This window comes from Cheilinus undulatus, linkage group 21, assembly GCF_018320785.1.
Source record: "Cheilinus undulatus linkage group 21, ASM1832078v1, whole genome shotgun sequence".
NCBI lineage: Eukaryota > Metazoa > Chordata > Actinopteri > Labriformes > Labridae > Cheilinus > Cheilinus undulatus.
In genome coordinates, this window is record NC_054885.1 from 26,777,525 (window position 1) to 26,787,620 (window position 10,096).

The 10,096-nt window shown below is 39.9% G+C and overlaps 1 protein-coding gene across 1 annotated transcript in view; it reads right to left on the bottom strand.

Annotated features, from left to right (window-relative positions):
* col5a3a (collagen, type V, alpha 3a) overlaps nucleotides 1–6,916 on the bottom strand; it is a 58,174-nt gene extending 51,258 nt beyond the window's left edge. The window contains exon 1 of the mRNA XM_041777660.1: nucleotides 6,660–6,916. Within this exon, the coding sequence (XP_041633594.1) occupies nucleotides 6,660–6,744 (85 nt within the window). The 5' untranslated portion in view covers nucleotides 6,745–6,916. The remainder of the gene's footprint in view (nucleotides 1–6,659) is intronic.
* Between the last annotated feature and the right edge of the window lie 3,180 nt (nucleotides 6,917–10,096).

The following is a 10,096-nucleotide window of genomic DNA, read 5'->3' on the forward strand; positions in this document are numbered from 1 at the left end:
TTTGGTTATCACTGTGAGTTTAGGAGCAAGTCAAGTCAGCTCTTTAGTGGGCGCCCCCTTGGGAATAGCTTTCAACTTATTCTAAAGGGTTATTGTGGGTTTCTAAGTTATGAATATCATTATGAGATAAAAAAAAAGTGATGATAAAAGCAGCCCACATTGCCTACTTCAAGTTCTTAAATCGTTTTCAGCATATTACAAAATATTTATAATACCAGGGTTTTAATATTCATAAGATGATACCCTGTAGCCTGTGTAGGCATGAGCAGAAACAAGGCAGCTATGCGACCACAGATGATCCAGCTGATTCTGTATCTTGTTCCCCTTTGCTGGTGCTTAAAGAGATGGTCAGTATGCGGGAGGACTGGACCTGACCTGACCAGCAACTCAAACTGTCCTAAGAATACACAGCCCTTTGTGCAAGAATATATTGGTCTTTTTTAGCTTTATGCATTTTAAAATCAGTTATTGTGACTATTTGAATAAAATAATACTGATAGAGGTGTATCAACCAGTTGACCCTCTCATAACTACAACATGAAACTTAAAGAATGATCCCTTAAATTAATGTATTACAAAAAACGTGTCATGTAAATAGTGTAAACGTGTCTCACCTTGCCTCATGACCAGGGGGTAACTAATTACATTAGATTGGAGAAGGCAAGCTCAACTCAACAAAATGAAGAATATCGGTGCTGGCTCAAAACCACTATTAAACAAAAAACAAACGATCGGCACTCGTCATCAAGTTTTACACTTTTATTAAAAAGAAAATGGGATTTTCTTTTTAATAAAAGTGTAAAACTTGATGACGAGTGCCGATCGTTTGGGTTTTGGTAACTAATTACATCAGATTACTGTAATTGAGTGGTTTTTTGGGTACTTGTACATTTTAAAGGACATTTTGCAATCAGTACTTCTACTTAAGTTTTAACCAGAGTAACTGTACTTTTACTTGAGTACTATACTCTTGTTCTTTTACCCTCCTCTGTTGACTTCACAGTAACACATAGAGAGGGAAGTACTACACATCGCATCCCAAAACGGCAAAACTGGAGTGCTGATATCTCAGGGTTAAACATTTTGGTTTTATTTTAACTCCCAAACTGTAACTTTAACTCTATTCTGGGTAAATGATCTTCAGTGTTAGAGTTATTGGACAGTGCTGATCCACCAGTGTTAGTTCAATACTGTAGAGTCAACTGATCTAACCTCTGCTCACTGTGATTTCAAATCTGGGGGATGTGTGGGTAGACTCCCCAGTCATGCCCTTGGGCAGAGTGTTTAGATGTATTTTATATGTTTTATTTGTGTTTGGATGTTTTCTGTTGTACAGTGATCCCTGCTGGGGTTCTCTTGCTCATGTTTCTGGTGGATTATTGTTGTTTTTGATGTGAGACACATTTGCACCATGAGTGAAGTTATCCACCAAGTTAAAGTTTCCACCAGTGACTTCAGGTGCTCCCACGCATATAGCATTTTTTTCATCAGTCATTGTCCTGCTATGAAGATGACTCTTGGCTTTGTTCTTGCCAAAGGAAATCTACAGCCATAGATTTTCAAGAGTTACTGCAGCTCTGTCATATTGTAAAATATTTAACACTTTCAAAGGGGATTTTAACTATATGTAGCGTGGACCAGTATAGATAGTTTTAAAGAGTTAATTTCAGCTCTATGCGAGTTTAATTAACACTGTTAATTTAGCTGGGTATATTACTTTATTAAAGAGGTGTGTCTTTACCTGAACATCTGGCTGCAAATCTATTCTCATGTTGTACTTGCAAAAAAGGAGACATCAAATTTTACTATCTAACTCCTCAGAGACTACTGAGTACTCAGTACTTAAAGTAAACTTTAAATTAGTGACTTTTAACTTGTACTTGGGTAAACTTTAAGACCATCACTTTAATTTATGTAAATTTTAAACATAGTAACTGTACTTTTATGTGAGTTCATTTTCCACCTCACTACTTGCTCACTACTTGTAAATTTCTGCATCAAAATGAGTGCTACATGGAACATATGAGTAAAATTATATCTAGTAAATATTAAAAATCAAATCAATCAATGATCCAAGGTGAGTGAGTATGAAAACAACTTTCAAACAAATTCATGGTCAGAGAGAAGAGCTGAATGTGGGTCATTGGCTATATATTGATGCTTGGCCAAAGCTCAGTGTGAGACTTTAAACTTTGTGCAGAAGCTGCAAGTTTCTACTGGAATCTGGTCACACATTTCCTTCCAATTCACATCAGACCTACATTCTTGGATCTCCTCAGTTTGTTCTGCTCATGTTTGTTCGCAGCGTGATGAGCCAGCGGGCCAAAAGCTGCTTGGCCCATGGAGAAAACACCTGCCCCTCACGGCCCCTGACAGGGCAGCCACTCCACACAAATGGAAGCTTCTACACTTGTGAGGACACTTTTTGATTGCAGTTAATCCACACCCTAAGGTTTCCACTGCCTAACACTGGCCTTTTACCCAGCCTGACCTGATTACTTTCATTTAAATTCATTTCATATGTGGAGGGAGGGTTCAAAATGCCTTGGTATTGGAAGAAACTTAATAATACTTTCAGAGGATATTGGTTAGTGAATATGTGACATAGTGACACCAAAGCACACAGTTTTTTATACACTTGTGGGGCATACACACCTCCTCAGGCACAAAGGATTACAGAGATACAAACATGCACCCATACACAACGAAGGACATTAAAGTTTCATCCAAAGCTGTCATTTAGTCTCTTAGACATGAAAACATCGAGGCGTGTGTGATACAGGTATATACACAGGCTCCTTTTGAAGTCATGTCTCTTTGTGCTTCAGAGGGACAGAAATTCTTCACAGGATGTGGGCCTCTGTGGATTCATTCCCCCTCTGTGTTAGCAGCTTAGTGTCTATGCTAAGTGACACTTAGCAGGTTCAGATAAGTTGAAATATGAGCCAGGTCACAGTGTCACAGAGGATAGCAGGCTGTTTTTTACACACAGGAAAATAAACCTAATGAATGTGGCCTCTGCTAAGATGTGAGTGGCCTTATGAGGAATGCTAAACCATGTTGGAAGCTCATAAACTGGGAGAACGAGGCAGATGAAATGTAGGGGACACTGCAGTGAAGTGGAGTCAACTCCTCTGATGTCTGCTCATTGCAATTCTAAAGGAGGCATCTCCAAGCAGGCCCACAGAAAGCCCCTTAAAGCATGGGGTGATCAGAAACACAGAGCCATAGAAGCCCGAGGGGAAAAGAGTCACTGAGTTTCTGGAAGCCAGATGTGAGTGGAATACTATAGATTGCAGTCCAGTGTCATGAATTGTTTAAGCATCACTTCTGCATATTAAAGAAAACTATTCCTTCATCAAACGGCTCAGAAGCAGTTTGATATTGCACTTGCAGCATCAGCAGCTCAGGGACAGACATCAGCATATCTAAAATGTGTAATGTTTAATGTTTCCATTGGAGAAACATAAAATCACACAGGAGAAGAAAATGCTCAAGCCTTAACAGGCATAAAGTTCCTCTTTTCATAGTCTGTATCCTGCAAAATTCAGCCGCTTTTTCATTTGTTTTCATTTGCCTCTAATTTGTTGCCAGATCAAAGGCGAACAAGGCTTGTCATCCTCCTTTGGGAGTCGGATGCAGGATTGGCGAAGAGGCTGGATCAAACAGGACCCAGTGAGGGGGCTGTATGCAAGATTTCCTCCCCTGTCATAGAACCAGTCAAGCATGAGGCAGGGCATAAGCAAGAAAAGGATGATGTAAATAAAGAGATAAAGCAAATAGAATAAAAAAAACAAACAGTTTTCCCAGGCTTTAAAAGAAACAGAGATGTGCTAAACAAAAATGTGTTGAGGCAAAAGAACAGAGGATTCTAACTGAAACTAACTGTGTGCAAGAATGTCTCACTTCCTGTCAGCAAACATGACTACAAAGTGCTCTCTCATCTCTGTTGAACACACACAGAAAGCACATGGGGAAACATTCTTGCACACGTACACAGACACACAACCAGACTGAGGGTCAGAATACATTATCAACCATGTGCACGTATCTGAGACCCTCATATCAGCGCCGCCATATGTCCTGTACTTTTAAATCATCTCAGCCTCTCACTTCACAGACCCTCATTAGAGAGCAGGGGACATCGAGGCTGCTGTGTCACTTGAATGTGAGTGTGTCCTTTGGCTCACTTCCTCCTGCCATCAGCCAGAGAATTCCAACAAATCCTGCCAGCCATAAAGTGTGAGCATGTGGAAAGCCACTGGGTGACAATAAGGCATCTTTAAGTACTCTTTGGTGACCACAGGGTTAACTCCTGCTGTTGAGGCATGTCGCACCATCAGGGAGTCTCTAAACCACAGCACCTGCAAGGAAATTGTCTGCTGCCAGGAGAAGATACTCAGGACATGGCCACAGGGCATGAAGCCTGTGTGGGTGACAGACAGCAGTGGGCCGAGTGATATACGGTTTGTATGCACAAGCCGGCTGTTACGGGCTAAATTTAGGACAAGAAAGTCAAAGGATGGCACAAGCATTTGCTGAAAAGGCCAGAAGATGTGGGCTATGGCTAGGGATGCTCGATTATGGCAAAAATCATAATTCATAATCACAATTATTTTGATTGGTATAGAGATCATGATTTTGAAATATGACTACTCATTGATTTTACACTTATTGAGTATGACATTAAAGAGATAATAGATGTGTTAAAAAAACATAAATGTATTTCATTCAGGAACACTGTTGTCATACATTTTACCATTCCATGGCCAAATGAATATACAGTTTTACTTGGCAGAGAAGGTTCTGCTCAAAAGATGCTTCCTGGGTTAGTCAAGCAGAATACTTTGACTTCCCAGGGAGTGCATAGCTGTTTCCATATGGACTGATATATAAAAATGCATACTGAGTAGAATTAAACTGGTTCCAAAGCAATTAATCCAAGGTAGAAGGTGCAAAAAGTTCTAAGCAATAATGGATGAGGCTGGGAGGGAGGAGGTTGAGCTTTGCCAGCAGCAGCAGCATGGTGCATCAGCATTAATGCAAGCAGGGATTAGTGAGAAGTATGTCATATTAAAATACACCGGTGTGTTGAGAGAAAGAGCTGTGATTGGATGCGGGAGCTGGGGGGCAATAACTGGGATCAGCTAACCACAGCTGGGCATATGACTACCATGCCCTGCATGAACTGACACTAAGCCTCGTCAATATAATGCTAAAAATGGCAATGATGAATTTAAAAAAAAAAAAAACTCTGGCCAAAGTGTAACATGGCATGCAGCACAGTTATGATTTGTTCACATTTATCTTTTTTAAATAATTGTACAATGCAAATATTATGATGAAACTGCCCAGCCCTAGCTAAGTTAAATTTTTGGATAATGCAGTCTCCTTTTTTAATAATTTGGTATTAAATAGTACCAACACTTTGAAAGGCTACATTTCTTTCATGTGACTGGTCAATAAAATTGCAGGGAAACTGCATACTGTCTTAATTGCACAGAAGAAATTGGCAACAAAATGTTAACAATGTTTGAATGCAGTTCGGTCAGTGTGAAGGATTTAACCTGCAAGTTTTGTGAAGTGAAACCAAGATATTGCCTGATATTGGTTGCCTTGGAGCACTATTTTTGTTTCTGTGGCGGGTCTATTTAGTTTGATCTTGAATTCTAGTATCTTGACAACCCTATGAGGACACTTGCACTCAGACAGACAGGCAGACAGACAGGCACAGCTGTTTGTCAAAGACCAGCCCCTTTTCTTGCAGGTGGATAACTGAACAATAAGTTCAGTCACTACAAGACAGTGTGATTAAGTTACAACAGTGTAAAATATGACCTGAGGTGGTCACCTGCAATAAAACGTGTATAATATTAATGTGTGCCAGAATAATCATAATAAGGCAGTAAGAGTGTTAGTGCTAAGCGCCTTCACTTAAGACCTGTTCGAGCAGAGGGCACATTAAACAGATCCATGACAGGAATTTTAATCTACTCAGCTCGGTCAGTGTTCAGCCATTCACCTCTTTCTCAAGCCAACGCTAAACCTCTTCACAGTAAACCGACGCTGGTCACAAGCAAACTCAAACATGACATCATACATCTCCTGAGCTCGCTCCAACTCCCCCAGCACACCTGACGCGGTGAGGAAATCAAACCTTGGAGATATATTCAATTAAAATGCAAGATGGAGCAGGGAACGTAAACTTTAACACAGATTCACATTGGATAGGCACGATTAACAAATATGCATGTATCAAAAATACCGTTTATATTGCAACTTATTGCAGAGTTCTGAAAGGTGCTGACATTTTTAATGTAATTTTGAGTTAGCTCACTGTTTTAATCCCCGCCTGAAGCGACCCTGTTGGGAAAGTTTCAGCATCACCAAACGTTCACATAGATTAATATCACTGGTATTATTTAATTCATGATGCATAAAAACCCCATAAAGTAAGAATATGCCTTTAGGTTAATATTTTGTGTTGACTAGCTTCTAAAATAAATTAAAGTGTCTCAAAAGTGATGAAAACTACAATGACTCAGTGCATCATTGACTGGCTGCACTGACGGGACTATTTTTCGACACTTTACGCACTTTAACATTGGAAGCACATGGGCATCTTTATTCATTTCAAGGTGGTTAACCAGATACTTTACCTGCTTGTGTCGTCGTTACATGAAGTAGAATCAAAATAAATAGCGGTGTTCTCCTGCGTGACCTGCTCCTTATTAAATGGTCCATCTTTACCAGCGGGGACCCCCCTCTTCCTCCGCCACCAGAGCTGTCTGCTGCACAAGTTAGCCTATATTAGCAAAAAACTCAGCAGCCATGCGGGGAGAAAAGCAGAGAAGCCAGTCTGTAGTTCCACTTTCTTGATAGTTGGAGAAGTTTTGTTGTGGTGGCTCCTCTCAGATTCGCTCTGTCCTTCTCATTCAATTTCTCCCTCTCACCCTCACTCCCTCCCCTCTGTTCTCCTCCTCCTCTGCCTCTTCCCTCCCATAGGACGCTGTCCTGGGCGCCTGTACAACACCATCCTTCATAAATTACTTTTATTACATGGGATAATTTGTTAGGTCTCTTTTCACTGGAGGGTCACCACCTACAAAATTGATTTACAGCAACATGGTGTTACCTGCTAACCTGCAGTTTCCTTATTGTGTGCAATTTAAGCCCAGAAACTCTAACCAAAGGCACACCTGCATGTAGACAGAAGTAAACCTACAAGCACAAAGAGACTTCATGACAGTATTACCATTGATTAGACAAATACATCTCTGCACCTAACTGTTGTTATTTGATCCCCATATCCAGTGTCAGCAGACAGTGAAGATCAGAGGTTTAAATCCTTTGATGCCGGAGGGTGCATACAAGCTTTGAACTTACACATAGCACTTGGTAAATGCTCCTCATCATTACAGCACCTCCGGACAGTTCATAGAGTAAGGTATTAGCAGGTTATCTCTCCCATCAGTCTAATGTCAGCCCAGCAATGCTGCAGTGTTTTTGTTCAGGCTGAAGCTTGACCACTTTGAGACTGCAGGCTGAATCACCTGAAGTCAAAGGTCAACGACTACTAGTTCAGGGGCAGGCACACCTGGATGAAAACATCACTCAAAACAAGAATATGTATTAGTGCACACCAGCTATCTCATGATATGAACTGAGTCTACATGAGAAAAAACATTAAAAGTTTTTGACGGGAAGGAACAAAAATAATCCGCTGTGACAAGTCACCTACTTCTTTATGCTGCTGAAAAAAATCCCTTACAAATCTTCTGCCAAAACTTAAGCCTGCACAGTGTCTATTACCTGTGCAGACTGAATACAGTCCTGCCAGAAGTCTAATTAATTCTAGGAACACTGCTGTATTCAGTCGAGGCATGCTCTGAGATAAGACTTGTGAAGACCTTGTCTAATTGAAAAATACAAACGATAACAGTTCCAGAGTCCCAGTTATAACAGGCCCATGTAAAGTTAGAGTGAAGGAAAGAGAGAACATTCAGAATCCAACATGTCTTGTCTAACATCATCTATTCTATTTTGAAAATTCAGGTATTTTTTTATCCTAGGAGTCTGTTCCACATTACTCCTAACCAGCCCTCCTCCAAAGTTATTAAAGATCGTTAACCACAGGCATTGATGATGCTAATATAAAACATGTAAATGCTTCATTGTGGGACATAAGAAAAGTCTTAGTTTAGTTGAGCAACATGAAAAAAACTTTAAATATTTCAAACAAGTGATATCATTTGCATACAAAAATAAAGGGAACTTTTCCTAAGCCTAAAAAGCAATAAGTGGAACAAGTGGGAAAGCTATCTGAAAGAACATTGATAAAAAAGATGAAAATGAGATAGCAGGGGTTTGGCAGAAGCCCAGAGATGCGTGCACAGATGGAGGCTGATCTGCAAGGTAAACAGCGGACGCCCTGACCTCCCACATCTCCCTCCTCTGCACCAGCTTAGCAGGCCTGACTCAGGGCTGCATTCCTTGCAGCTTTTAGCAGATAGTTACTAAGAGTCCAGTGGGTAGTCTGAGCTTTGGGTGTGAAATATTTCCACAGCACGTGCTGTGTACCTTTGTCCAGCTACTTGACCTGAACAACTTACACATAATTATCCTTAAAAACGCACACATATATTAACCCAGAGTTTGTTCTTTTTACATGGCCAGCAGGAAACAAGTATAAGCCTGGCTGGGATCCATCACATATATTTATGCTATTACACATGACGGGACTGTAATGCACAGGAAAATTCAGATTAAAATCAAAGTCAATCCAATTGACTCATGCCAGTAGTTTGTCATGTTTCATTAACTCAGATGGTTTCATAAATCCCACTGGTAGTGATTAATGTAAGGTTAGAAGGTGATCCTTTTCAAGCTGATATAAACAAATAAACTGTTCAAAAGAGAGAATAGAGCCAACTTATACTAATGATCTCTTCATCTTTGGATCAGAACCAAAGAAACCAACACTGCTAATGCAAATCATGCTGAACAGCAAAGATACTAAATTATACTCCTTATGTGTTTGGACATGTGTTCATGGAGAAATGATGGATGAAGTTTGGCAGGAGATGAATCTATTAAAGTTTCTGGATATGAAAAGAAATATTAAGGGGTGTTTCTGTACATCTCTTTACATCTCCTCGTTTTTGGTTCAGTATTGCATCTGTTCAGTTCTTTAATTCTTAAAATAAGAATGGGAGAGTTGGAGCTTAAATTTATCCTAGACTCCTGTTACAAACAAGTAGAATCTCTCCCCCTCTGCAGGTCATTCTAGGCTGATAAATCATGTTGAGCATTTATTTTAGCCACTGAGAGGCTTAATAGAAATGTGAAGTAGTCCGACTCACATAATTCTTGTGAGACATCATAAAACTTAAGTGATTCTCAAGAGGATTGGGCTGATTTCAGATCAGTAATTCTAAAACAGACTTTCAATCGAGACTGCCTCCAGACTGCTGCTTATGTTGAGGAACATGCCAGAACAGGACAACAGGCAACCTGACTGACAAAAATATGCACATGAAGTCTCAAGAGAGAGGACACTGACTCTGTCTGTGTGCCAAAATTTGATTCATAAATATTTAAAGGGGGAAATACACTTTCTTCTTAGCAGTCATCATGATATAACCACCTAACAAATCATCTCAGCATTTACACCATCATTTGCTAATGGGTTGTGGCTTTTGAGTCCATTAAGTTGGTATATTATGTGGAAAAACATTGTTTTTTTTTCTCTGTTATTCCAGTACACAGCAGTTTGAAAGATGTTTGTGCTTATGTAACTTGATTTTTTTCTACACATATGAAGAGATTAAAAAACACAGCTGTATGCATTACATGTCCAGTGAAAGTAAAGCTATCTTGTTTTAGTTCCCAGGAAAAGGGAAGACTTTCATACAGGATTGTGGGTTTTAGCAGTGATTTACGAATAAAAATAAATCTAACATCCCTAAACTGTAGGAACTGCAGGAAGAAAATACAGCAAAAGAACAACTGCACACATCGCTCATGGGGACTATGTAGGTTAATCTTGCAGAGGTTTGTGTAGTCCCTGAACTGTGGAAGCATCTCGAGAGAAGGG